The 13,781-nt window shown below is 48.0% G+C and overlaps 1 protein-coding gene across 1 annotated transcript in view; it reads left to right on the forward strand.

Moving 5' to 3' along the window:
* Nucleotides 1-352: 352 nt before the first annotated feature.
* The window catches only part of SLIT3 (slit guidance ligand 3), a 591,163-nt gene continuing 577,734 nt past the window's right edge, over nt 353-13,781 (forward strand). The window contains exon 1 of the mRNA XM_072824217.1: nt 353-537. Coding sequence (XP_072680318.1) covers nt 359-537 — 179 coding nt within the window. The 5' untranslated portion in view covers nt 353-358. The remainder of the gene's footprint in view (nt 538-13,781) is intronic.

Consider the following 13,781-nt stretch of genomic DNA (forward strand, 5'->3'; position numbering starts at 1 on the left):
GCCCCGCAGCTCAGCCCCGCGGCGGACGTCCCCGGGCGCCGCGCCGCACCGCGCTCGCCCTCCGCTCGCCGACCTGGCCCGCGCCCCCGGCAGCGGGCTCGCGGGGCCGGGAGGCGCTCGGCACCTGGGCGCCCCGAGCGATGCGCCGCGGGGCAGCGCCGGCCCCGCGCATGGAGCTGCCGCCGCCGCCGCCGCCGCCGCCGCCCGGCGCGCCCCGCTCCGCCCGCGCCCCGTGCGCCTGAGCGCCGAGCTCGCTCCTCCTCCGCGCCCGGCCCGCCGCCCGCTCCCCCGGCCGCTCGGGCTCCGCGCGTCCTGCCCCGCCGAGGCGGCCTCCCCCGGGCGCGGGCCCCCGCGCACCATGGCCCCCGCGCGCGCCCGCCTGGCGCTGGCCTTGGCGCTGGCGAGCGTCCTGAGCGGGCCGTGGCCCCCGGCCGCCGCCTGCCCCACCAAGTGTACCTGCTCCGCCGCCAGCGTGGACTGCCACGGGCTGGGCCTCCGGGCGGTTCCCCGGGGCGTACCCCGCAACGCCGAGCGCCTGTGAGTACCCCGGCCACCCACCCGGCCCCGCCGAGGGGCCCCGGCCGCCAGACCGCGCCCCCGCGCCCCCGCGCCCCCGCGCCCCCGCGCCTCCCCGCTCGGCCGCCCCGGGTGCAGCCGCTGCCGTCCCCCGCCCCGGGCCGGAGCCCTCGCTCCTGAGCTGGGGTCCGCGGCGTCGCGCCGCTCCAGGGACAGAGCTCTGGAAGCCCCGCCGGGCGGGCACGGCGGAGCAGGGCTGCTCGGGGTGCAGGCGCCGACGCGGGCCCGCTGACAGCGTCCGGCGGCGCAGGCGGGAAGCTGGGCGAGGACGAGCCCCGCAGCCGGCGCGGCCTTACGGGGAGGCGAGGGTCCGCGCCCCGCGCTCACGCGCGCGGCACGGGGCGAAGCGCAGGCCGAGAGGGACGGGGCGCAAGGGCCCCAGCCCCGGGGGGCCCGGACTGGGGTGAGCCACTCTGGCTGCCCCTGCGAGCGAAGTTGGGAGCGTGTGCGAAGGTCCAACTTCGCAGGGACCGGACGAATTCCGAGCGGGCGCTTGCAGAGCCCGCCCTGCCTGGAGCGCAGCCTCGCAGATGCCAAGTTGCAGCCGGGGTGAATTTTTTATGGCTCGGTTATAGATGCCTCCCCACACGGGGCCGGGGAATGGAAATGCTGACAGCCCTTTAAATGAGACCGAGCGCTATAATCTTACAAACCGCACTCAGCCTCGGATCCTGGGTTTGGCAGCGAGAGGAGAGGCGTTCGGAGAGTGGGGTGGATTGACCCTCGTTTTAACCCCAATTGTGCAACCAAATATTTACTTTTCATATGTCAACGTTTTGGAAACATTTATCATTTTGATCCTCGGACCAAATTCAAAACTTGGACTCCGAGGGTGGGCTCTTCCCAGCCCGCAGGAGGGAGACATGGTGGAGGGGGTTGGAACCGGCCTGGGAACACAGCCCAGAAGTGGGTGAGGGTTTGCTCGAGCGTAATGGACTTCCCCATGTCTTGCTCTCTCTCTGTCTCGCTCCCCATTTTAGCCATGGGCGCACTGGGTCTTCCAGTCTGCCTTCTTGACTTTAGGCCGAAAGAGAGTGGCATGAGACTGAATGAATTGTCCTAGAGAGTGTTATTCCTGTTGATCACCTCCCGTCACTCCACTTCTCTTCCTCGAACCCCATGTGTCCCTGGGCAGAGACTCAATAGAACTGCCTTCCTTTTTCCTGGAGCTTTCCTGTGACTCAAAACATTTTTTTTTTTTTTCAAGTGCATTCGTTATTCTGCGTGTTCATGCAATTCTAGAGTGTTGGAGCTGAACCTTCATTAACATATGTAGAAAAGGAGGCTCAGACATTTGAAATGACTTGTCCAAGATAATGGCAGCAAGTTAATTGCAATAAAGGAGCCACAATCCAAGTGTCCACAGCTTAATTCAGACCTTAAATGTTACAGTACCAGTTAAAAATTTGTTGTAGCGGCATTTTTTGGATATCTACCACTCTGCTAGCCATTTTTGGAACAAGGGTGAGTTTGGGCCAAGATCTGTAAATAGACGGTCCTGTGAGGGTTCTGACTGGGCTCGGGTCATAGAAATAGGCTGCCCTAGCTACTGCTTCAGGTAGACCCTGCAAACATTCAGCTTGCTATGACATTAGCTCTCCTGTTTGGAGTCTTGAGACAATCTCTCCTCCATCCTCGAAAACATGGCACATGTTTGGGAAACCAAGGAGAGTGGGCTCTTCTCCTGCTGGCATGTAGGAAGTCTTCTGAAGCTACAGGCACAGCACTGCCAACATGCCACCCACCCACCTTCCCTAGGAGACCCAGGCAGCTTGGAACTGCCCATCTGTTCTACAACTGGAGAAACTGGGTGGAGATTAAGTCCTGGGCATTCCCATGGGGTCCTGCTGCAGTCATGGTCATTCACAGGCATTGGCAGAGTGGGAAGTAGTCTTCAGCATTTGAGTCTCATCCCCCTTGGTTCCAGTCACTGGTGCCTCTTTGATTGATGTGAATGGAGGGACACAGCTGCCAAGGCTGACTCCTCATTCTGATCTTCTACCTCCCCAAGGAGAGTGTGCAGCCTCTAGAAGAAAGCTTGGTCAGGAGTGCTGCAGGGGTGAGGAGCACCCCTCTAACCATCCTTCACCACCTCTCATCCTCTGTCAGTCAACTCAGATGGAACGATTGAGTTCTGCAAACTCTTGGGGGGTATGTTTGGCATTTCTAAGCTATGGGAAAGATTTCTCTGGTGAGGAATTTCTCATTCATTTCTTTCTTCATTCATTCAACAAACATTACTTGAACATCTACTGCATTCCAGTAACTGTATATAAAATCATTGCATATACAGAAGAAAACCAGCAATTCAACTTAAAGAATGTAAGCAAGAGGACAGAAGGAAACTTCCTTTAGTGAGCCTTTGAAACTCCCCAGGACTCATTTCTTCATGGGGGCGCGTATGGCCTGTCAGCATTGGCATCACATGCTCGGGACCTTCCTAAAATCCAGTTTCCTGATCTCTAATGTTTATGTTGTGTTTTATAACAAAGGAGAAGCATTTTCTCCCTTCTCCATTCCTGCGACTTGACCTCCCAGAGAGGCTTTTCTGTAGGAGAGAGAGTTTGTGTGTGTGTGTGTGTGTGTGTGTGTGTGTGTGTGTGATTGTTTCTCTGGGGGTTTTTGACTTCTGAGGCCTCATCTGCTCGTGCCACCCCTTAAGGAAAATCTGCATGGGGATAATGTGGTCACCATTTGGGCTTTGCTTCAGGCCTGGAGTGGGGCCTGTTAGATTGTTCATGATTAAGCTGGTATCAGAGTTTGGGGTCTGTGTTCCAGCTTCTTCTCCATAATGTCAGCACATTACACAGAAAGAGAAACTCTCTGTCGTTTATAAACTACTGACAATTTTTTTTTCCTTCAATGAGGAGGTGACACCCACAAGAAAGCTAAATAAACGCAGGGGAGAATTCAGGGTAATTTATTATCCGTGCAGCAAAGATAGAGGACAAGAGGAGAGGAAGTGAATGGTGGTGCCTGAAACAAAACATTTACCATGGAGCACAGAGTAAACAGATGTCGCATTTACCCTTCTGAGTACAAAAGGAGCCCACAGATGTAATTCTTCTCCAACCACAATCTCAGCCTGGAATAAGAGGAGACAGATGAAAACGAACTCTCACAAGGGGCCCCTTCTCCCTGTGCTGCCTAAAGGCAAGCAGAGGCCTACTTCTCACCCGCGGTGAGGTGGTGGCCTGAACAGTGGAGTGGGGCAAGAGTGGACATCTTTGGTTTTTCACTTGGCTCTGGAACATGCTGGAGACTGCTGTATTTAAATAAACATTTCCTGTTTGCGAAGGAAAACGGGCAAAAGGCTGAAACGTGAGAATGTGGTAACTTAATTTTCTCCATCGCTCCAGCTGATGGCAAGCTTCGCCGGTGGTTAGGTCCAATAAAAACCGACACCATGTCACAGGCTTTCCCTCACTTGACCACAGAGGTCTCCAGGTCAAGTGGGAGACTTGCCAAGATGCTCCATGGCCAAGCCCTGCATCCTGGTACTCTTAGCCTCAGAACCAGCCCGGAGGACTAGGGGCAGTTTGGTGAATTGTGGGGCCTCTCTGAGCCACCCATGGTGATGTGGCCTTTCAGAGAAGCACACTGCTTTCCTGGTGAACCTGTGGATTGGATGTGAGCAGTTAAGCGCACCTGCCTCCAGTGTGCTGTGCAACTGAATAGATTGCTCTGCCTTTCTGGGCCTCATTTTCCTGAAAGTAGAATTCTAGTGTAGTATGAATAGATTTCCCTGTATGGTCCTCTTCCCCAGTGCCTACAGCAGTGCTTGGCACATAGTAGGTTTTCAACCAGAATGTGTGGACTGAATGAATAAGTCTCAAAAATACAAGGTTTTCTTTAGTTCTTACAAGTGAAAGATGGGCGATTATGGTTTTGCATTTTTTTATGTATGGCCAAAGGCAACTTACTAGTAATCTGTTATGTGAGTTATTAAGGATTTCTAACATTTGGCTTTTGTGAACTAAAATTATTGCCTTACTAGAGTTACCAAGAACTCCTAATGAGTGATCCACTCTGGAGTCTGGTTGCCAGGCATTGCTTAGCAACCTTGCAAAACTCCTACTGTGCACATGCCCCTGAAAAGAGCTAGAAATCCCAAACGCTTCACTGTAGACCTTTCTAATCAGGAACTCATCAGCATCATCCTGTGCTCTCTGTGGTTTTTGATTGCTGCTCTTCTTGTATTAATTGATGTATTTGTAGGATCATTATTAAGTTTTGCTTTTGCAGATCATCTGGGTCTTGTATATTTCTGCATTTTTTGCATTTTTATTGTTATTTTATTTCTCTCCAGTTCTGTTTGTTGTCACTGAGTTCTTCCTCCCCTGGAAAGTGAGAATGGTAGATCTGAGAGCCATGGAATCTTTTGCATGGACCAAGTGGGCTGTGGCAAGGTTTCAGAACCCCATGCCTACTAGTTTAGGCTGTGGGCTCTGGAGACAGACAGCTTTGGTTTGAATTCTGGCTCTGTTATATCTTTGCTGTTGCGCCCTGGGCAAATTACTCCAGTCTTCTGGGCAGTAGTCTATTTAACGCCTTTGTACCCTCTTTCCACAGCTGTAATATAGGGATGAAAATCACACTGGCCCTGTAAGCATGTTGTGAACGTGGCCTGGGACAAACCATGTAATGCACTCAGCACAGCGCCTGGCACTTTGATTCTCCAGCTGCTACTGCTTACCTGTCAAGTGTGCATTGTAAATGTTCCTCTTGGGGAGAATCAAATGAAATAATGAACAGGGGGACGCCTGAGTGGCTCAGTGGTTGAGCGTCTTGCCTTTGGCTCAGGGCGTGATCCTCGGGGTCCTGGAATCGAGTCCCGCGTCGGGCTCCCCGCATGGAGGCTGCTTCTCCCTCTACCTGGGTCTCTGCCTCTCTCTCTCTCTCTCTCTGTCTCTCATGAATAAATACATAGAATCTTAAAAAAAAAAAAAAGAAAAGAAAAGAAATAGTGAACAGGAAGTGCTTAACACAGTACCTGGCACTTAGGCCTCCATCAACTATTAATAGTGGTGACCATGGCTATCATTTCTATTTCTTCATCTCAGGCTCCATCCAGCTGGAAAGTTTGAGATGCCTACTCTCAATGTGTCCCATCGAGGCAAGCTCCTCGCCTGCATGTAGACTGTGCCCAGCAAACTCGTGCCTGGTCCCCTCCCTCTCCTCTCTAGCTAAGCCCAGGTTGGCCTCTGTTCCATAAAAAGGGGATTATGGTTGAAGTGGTTTATATCTTTTCCATGGGCGTGCTGCTTTGTGGTATATTTAAATACGGAATGCATTTTATTTATTTATTTTGGGGGGTTGGATTTTCATGGGGAATATTTGGCCCTGACATTTTTTTTTTCAATGCTCATTCCTTCTGTCTTTCCCTAAATACCTTTTACTGACTTCCCGTGTCTGCCTCTGTTACTGCTTTTACTTGAAACAGCTGTATTTACTAGTATGCTCCACCCTCATTATGTAAGGTGGTCTTAACCCTTTTTAGAACTAACTCTGAAAAGGGAAAAAAAAAAAAAAAAAAAAAAAACCAAGGCATGGAGGCTTTTCCAGACCATTACTAGTTTCAGATAGGATAGATGCAGAGGGTACTCTGCTGGGGTATATGGTGTTGAGTTTTCAGGACTCTCTATTATTTATCATTCTCCAGCCTTAAATTTATTTTTTTTTAAATTTTTTTTATTTATTTATGATAGTCACAGAGAGAGAAAGAGAGGCAGAGACACAGGCAGAGAGAAGCAGGCTCCATGCACTGGGAGCCCGACGTGGGAATCGATCCTGGGTCTCCAGGATCGCGCCCTAGGCCAAAGGCAGGCGCCAAACCGCTGCGCCACCCAGGGATCCCTCCAGCCTTAAATTTAAATCAGCCTTGTCCAGGTGGGAAGTGCTTATAATGGGAATCTTCTGCTTCTCTATTCTGAAGACCTGGATTGTGTTTTGTAAGTACTGCTGTTGCTGGTCTGCCAAAGGCTGTACTTTTCTTCCCACTCACTGTGGTCTTTGTAGTTCTGTCGCCAGCACTATATTTGATACACCATTCCCTGGGAAACATTCATCAGGAGTGTGTGATTGAACCTCAATAGTGAGTGGATAAGGAGGTAGGAAAAATAACAACCTTTGGGTAAAGACATAGACTTCAGAACTAGATGGGTCCGCTCCTGGTTTCTGTGCCTACCAGCTGGGTGACCTCAGTTTTCTCATTTGTAATGTAGGAATAATAAAAATACCCCCTTCCTATTGAATTTACTCACATGGACTGTCCAGATCACAATGTATCTTCCATGAGTACTCTTGGTACCCTTATCATTATAATTCTTTTTTTTTAAATAAATTTTTATTTATTTATGATAGTCACACACACACAGAGAGAGAGAGAGAGAGGCAGAGACACAGGCAGAGGGAGAAGCAGGCTCCATGCACCGGGAGCCCGACGTGGGACTCGATCCTGGGTCTTCAGGATCGCGCCCTGGGCCAAAGGCAGGTGCCAAACTGCTGCGCCACCCAGGGGTCCCCCTTATCATAATTCTTACTGACTATGGAATTGTTCAAGACAAAGCCTGATTTGAAACCATGTAGATTGTCAGGGTTGAAGGGGTTCCTCTAGTTCAAGTTCTAACCATGTGCAGTTTGATCTTCCACCAGCAGTTTTGGAGAGAGTGAGTGGTCATTCTCCTGTGCTTGATTACATCTAGTGGGGAGGAACTCCGTTCTTCTTAAAGCAATTTATTCCACTTTAGAATACAGTTTTATTTATTTTATTTTTTTTTTAATTTTTTTTTTATTTATTTATGATAGTCACAGAGAGAGAAAGAGAGAGAGGCAGAGAGACACAGGCAGAGGGAGAAGCAGGCTCCATGCACCGGGAGCCCGATGTGGGATTCGATCCGGGGTCTCCAGGATCGCGCCCTGGGCCAAAGGCAGGTGCCAAACCGCTGCGCCACCCAGGGATCCCTAGAATACAGTTTTAACAAGAAAATTTTCTTTGCCTGGGGGTTGAACTTATCTCCCCCTGACTGTTGTTACACAGAGCAAGTATAATCCTTCTTCCAAATGGTAGGATTTCAAAAATGTTACTGCTGTCGTGTTTCTCACTACCCACTTATCTTAGTCTTCTTCTCTCTTCCATACATTTTTATAATTGCCTCAACTATTCTGTGTGTGTTAGACTCTGAGACAGGCCCTCTTCCTATTCCCACTTCTCTTCCTCCAAATAGGTACCAGTTTTCTTTGTTTGCATTAGTTAGAATGAATCCTTCTACTTCCCTGCTATCTGGACTTCTGTCAACATCCTAAAGGGGCATTTTCACTTCAACCACACCTCTGGGTAGGCTTATTTCCACCAGACTGTTCATTGCATCCCCAGTGGCTCTCTGCCCTGTTGCTATTTTATCCTGTGTTCCCCATCCCAGACTTGTGCAATTGACATGTTGGAGTCCAACACTTTGCATTATCCTAATTAAATTTTGGCAAATAGTTTAATTTCATCAGCTTTTCAGCAACATTTTCTGTTTCGATTCTCTCATCTAGTGTGTTACCACTCCTCCCCCCACTCCCTCTGCAGTGCTCCTGAGCTTGCCCTATGGATCTTTATCCAGGTTGTCAATGTAACGGAGTCCTCTCTCCTTGTTTAAAGTCTTTCTATGGCTGGGATGTGGATTACATGAATATATTGTCCTCTTCTTTCTGGCTGGGATGGATAGAAATGTTGAGATCTTACTGGCCCGTAGCATCTCCTTTCCCTGGGGTTCTGTTGTTCATATTTTCTCTGGAATGATTTCCTATTAATCTTAATTCCTCTGTTTGTTAAATATTTTATAAAGTCTTGATTTCTCATAGCACTTTCAGTTGTGACTTGAGCTTCATTCTTGCTTGTCCTATTAGGCTGGTGCCAAAAGCCTCATGAGCATGGGATGAGATGGGATGTGTGTGTATGTGTGTGTGCGTGTGCATGTGTATACAAGTTCTCTCCTGTAAAGTATTGTAGTCTGAGAAATTGGGCTCTTCTGTCAGCAGCAGAGCTCCACTGAGAAGCCTCACTCTTGCAAAGTGATTTTCTGTAATGTCTTGGGTGCCCATTGGCACAGAGCAGCACATTTGCTTGAGTAATGCTGGGAATGAACGTGATGGGGAGTGAAGCATAGAGGTGCACAGACTCTCCCCAAATTTCTAAACAATGATGATGATAATGACAACAACAATCACCGCCACTGCAACAGCTGCTGTTTATTAAGTCCCTCATTGTGCCTGGCACTGCTCTCATCCTTTCTTTAGACACTTTCTCTTACTTAATTTAACAATCATGCAAGGCAGAGACTCATCCTGTCCTCATTTTATAGATAAGGAAACTAAGAGAGGTGAAGTAACTTTCCCGGGTTGGAGCAGTAGAATCAAGGCTCATTCAGGCTGACTGGTGTGTCAGGTCTGTGCTCCATTCACTGATCATGCCATTCCTCAACAAACCTTTGAAGTCAGCCCCCTTTCTTGTCTTCCAAACCCAATCCTCAAATAAGAGAAAGGAGAAAAGAAGGAAAAAATGAGTCCCAATTGAAACAGTGAGCACATGTTTAATGTTTAATCTTTAGTGCTGTGTTCTGGACAGTAGGGGGTACAACCATCATGTCCAGTTTGGGGGAGTAGTCAGCATTCAAATTGGAGCTTGAAGGATGAATAGGGTTCCCATAGATAGTAATGGAAATGTGGTACAGATTTGCAGAAGTTCATAGTTACATGGAACAAAAGAAAGCCTAAGCCCAATTTAAAATGATAGGAACTGTGCTTTAGGAAGATTCATCTAACAAGGGTATATAGAGAAGAAGCCATTAGGTCAGGTCTGAAGAAAAGTATCATTATGGTTATGTGGCTAATTATTATTTTTATTCTGGATTTGAGGGGATAAACCCTCTAAAAAGAATTCTGACAAGGCTTCCTGACCAGTATTTTCCTTCACAAGTATTTGCTTAAATTTTTGCAGGGATTGCCTTCCCCTCCAGTTAGATGTACCACTTGATTTCTCTCAGCCATGATCTTTGGGTTCCCCTACTCTGAGATCGTGTCCTGGTAGAACAGGACATATATATGATGCATCCTGGATGGAGTAAATAGTAAATATGACTTCACTTTTCACAGCCTTATCACTGCTTGTGTGGGCTTAGACTCCTCTTGTCCGAAACACCAGTCTGGGTTCTCGACCCCTGATTCATTCTGCACTTGGCAGTCGTGTGGATTGTGGTTCCTGAAAGTCAGCCAGCACATTGAACCACCCACCTTGACTCCCTCTTGAGTTTTTCGGCCTCCCCAGTTCCTGTCTACTACCTGGCATACCCACTCCTTGTTCCCCTGTGCTCTAGAATTAGTTGTATGCCCTGACTCAGGCTAGTCTACGAGGTGTGGAGTCCTTGGTCCTCTTCTAATACATGTATTTTGTGCATCTCTACCTGAATTTGAGCTGCTCCTGGCCCCTGCCTTGACCCTTCCAGCTTGGCTTCTTGCCTTCTCACTGTCTCCTACCCTCCGTGTAGCTCTCCATAGCCTCGGCACTGAATTCGGATTAAACCTTGGGTCCTGAAATTAGATTTCAGGAGCATCTTTGTGGCCTGGACCTTCGCTGGAGACTGGAGACTCCCAGCTTGTGGTTGTGTTCCAGAAACAATTTCATTTTCATGGCCACCTGAAGCCTTTTACTCATGCCCAGAGTGAAGTGTAAAGATGGTCCTCGGCTGGACTCTGTGAATGATAAATTACTTTCAATATGCTACTGAGTTCCCTGTGATCCAAACAGAATACAGCAGAGTTTTCTGCAATTGAAAAGCTCAGCAATGATGACTTCATTAAAGAGATGTCCTGTTCAGAAATGCGGTGCAGAAGTTTCTAACCTATTTAGCACTTTGCTGATACTCTTTCTTCTTCTCCTTATCTCTGCCCAGCTCTAGAATGTAGGTAGGTGAGTGTTTTATACATGGGGTTTCTAACTGGTATTAATGAGAAACCAATGAGGAGTACAATTTGATATAACCTTAAAGGAGTAAAAGGACCAAAGTAGAATCCTGGTTTCCATAACCCCCCTCCTTTTTCTTTTAATTGTGGACCTTATACAAGTTTCTTTCTGAGTCTCAGTTTTCTCATCTGTAACCTTCAGAATGGTAGGACTAGCCCTTCTCCCACGGGGCTGACACAAGGTTTATATGATATCAGATGTCTGCCGATGCCTCCCAAATTTAGTGCTCTGTGAATACTTTAATGAGTCCGTCTGTGATATCAGATTTTAGCCACTAAATCCTGTATCTGAAAGATGATCTTCTGCATTTTTAGAAGAGGAAACTCAATGAGTTCAAAGTCACCCCCCCATGCCTTCAAACTCTCACTAGGTTTTCCTTTTCACTTATTAAGGTGCATCTTTTACAAATGCAAGTAAAGCACTCCACCAGCCAAGTCGGCAACGCAACTTCTAAACTTCAAGTTTAGAAGACTTTTTGCCTGAGTAATTAAGAAATGGCTGTTTCCAAGAAAGTAGAACTATATAAGGGTCTGCATGAAGTATGGAGATATTTAAAGGAGCTATTTATTGAGTGCCTACTATGTGCCAGGAACAAGGATGAATAAAGCAAGCAAAATGTCCTCGTAACTAGAATAGCTCAAAATAATACGGAATGCAGTCTGGGCTGTTGCTTCTCACCAAATGACTGACAAGGCAAAGGGCCACCATGCTAGATTCAGGGAGGATGGGCGGGCGGGGGCAGGGGAATGCTAGAACAATGAGGGAGGCGACACCAAGCCCTCAGGAACCACTGATGAAAGCAAGTCCCACTCATCCCTTTTAGTGGGTACAAATATGCAGAAAAACTCACACATCATAAAAAAAAAAAAACAGTACAAGTGGAATTAAAAAAACTCATGGGGAACATATTAATCTGAGAACAATTGTATCCAAGAAAGCATTCAAGTATGCCTCTGCAGCTAGCTGGCAAACAGCACAAGTTCTGCATTTTATTAGAGCCCTAACTCTGTGTAGAACACTGACCTTATTTGCGAAGCATTTCATAAACACTGACACTCAGCGCAGCAGCACTTGAGGCCATGGGGAGATACAGGGCCTCCTCTGGGTGGCCAGCTTGCCCGCCTGGGCACTTGCACATGTAACTAGACCACTGGACCTTGTTTTCCCATCGTGTTAATCCCTCCTCTTCTCTCATAGGGTTAAAAAGCAAGTAGGGATCTTCCCAGGGGAAAACGAAACTGGGGGCTTTGTGCAAAACTAAGCTCTGAGGGGAAGGGTCTGAGAACTCTGATTTGGCCCCATTTGTTGTTGGAGATCTCACCTTGCACCTGGGAAACTGGTGATGTGTATGTGTGTGTACAGGAGGTGGTTCTCAGGCAGCATTCACTTGGGCTTTTGGAATGGAAGACCCGTGGCTTGCAATAGCCCTAAGAAATGTGTGCACCACATCTCCTCCTACTAGAAGCTGGCAGTTTTTTTCCCATCTGCTGCCAGCTTAAAAGTCCTGAATTTCTGCCATGGAACTCAGTTCTGTCCCTTCCACCCCCCTCATTTCCTTCCCTAGCCAAGTGATTTTTAGGCTTTTGAGGTATCTCTGGAGATCGTCTGGTCTACCTCTTCCCCACTGAGCCAACCCAACTGGACATATAAATGTCTTAGAGAAGTCAGAGGAGGAGATCTCAGGTTTGTGGTGGGAGCTGACCTCCTGACAAGTTTGCCTCTTCTCTCTTTTTTTTTTTTTTTTTTTAGATTTTATTTATCATGAGAGACACACAGAGACATAGGCAGAGAGAGAAGCAGGCTCCTCACAGGGAGCCTGACATGGGACTTGATCCCAGACCCCAGGATCACACCCTGAGCCAAAGGCAGACGCTCAACTGATGAGCCACCCAGGCATCCCAGTTTGCCTCTTTTCATTTCAGCCTCACTCACAGCATTGGTCCTGAATAAAGATCTCTCAGCTTTAGGAAGCCTCTGCCAATCTGGGAACCTAGGGAGACAGAAGAAAGACCAAATCTAGTACAAAAAAAACAAAAAACAAGGAATATTACAGAGCCAGAGGGGAGAGGCACAAGATGGGTGACTTGGGATTGCAAGTTATATCCTCAAGACCCTAAGCACCATGGTAGCTTGTTTAAAGTCTAGGAAGGGACAACCTTAGATAGGAAAACTCCAAGGGATGGAATGCTGGGAACCAGGCCTGGAGCAGGAATCCAAAATGGGAAGGCCAATTACTTCATGGGAGTTTTTAATGAGTCTAGTGGCCCCCCCCTACTAATTACTTCATACCACAAGATGGTAACCAATCTGCTCTGTTTACTCTGTTTAGGCGTACATTTTAATACCTTCTGAAGCATTTCCCTTAAGCTTCCTCCTGCCATGTGCCCTCCTTGTATGTTCTAGAAATTTTGCAGACTTAAATCTCCTCTGCGTTCTTTCTCGACTGGAGCTGCATGCTGATTCAAGCCATATTCAGCCAGGAAGCTCTCTTCCCGTCTTTAAAACAAGAAACATCTCCTTCTGAGAAGACTGCACTACAGTTTTCTTTGTCTGTGTTGCTAACGAACAAAGAGGCCCCATTGCAAAACAGCATTTCACGAGCAGAGCGGGGCTGATAGCACCTCTTGCCAAATGTGACTGTGTGTAGTTGTGTGGGGGGGAAAACAGCTTTGTCAAGAGGAGAGCTGAGGGAGGCAGCTCTGGGGAATTTTTAGCAACTGCAGCATGGTGTAGTGGAAAGAATGCTTGCATGGGAATTTGGAGACCTGGCTGTACCTCTGACACACTATGTGACCTCAGACAAATCACTTGACCTCTCTGGGCCTCAGTTTCCTCATCTCTAAAGGGGATGAAGGGAGTAGGCTGGATGATCTCCAAGTATCCTTTCAGCCCTATACATCCTCACTTCTGGGGGCTGGGATTTGAGGTTTAGACCTGAGCCAACATCCAACCAACCCAAGAGACTTTCTAGAGGCAATAGAATGGCCAGGACAGCTGCTTCAGGGAGTGGCTGGTCCTTGATTAAGGCTCAAATAATTAGCTCAGCTCCGCAGTTAGCCTTCTGAAATTAAGAAAGAAAAAGATGTTTAGTTTCAAAAATAGCAGTTGGTGTTTCTTAAAACTGATTCGCTTTGGGCTTTATAGACTATGCACAGACACAATTTCCCTTCCTTTACAGCAGACCAATGTAGTTACCGAT

The sequence above is a fragment of the Canis lupus genome, chromosome 4 (genome assembly GCF_048164855.1).
Source record: "Canis lupus baileyi chromosome 4, mCanLup2.hap1, whole genome shotgun sequence".
Taxonomy (NCBI): domain Eukaryota; kingdom Metazoa; phylum Chordata; class Mammalia; order Carnivora; family Canidae; genus Canis; species Canis lupus.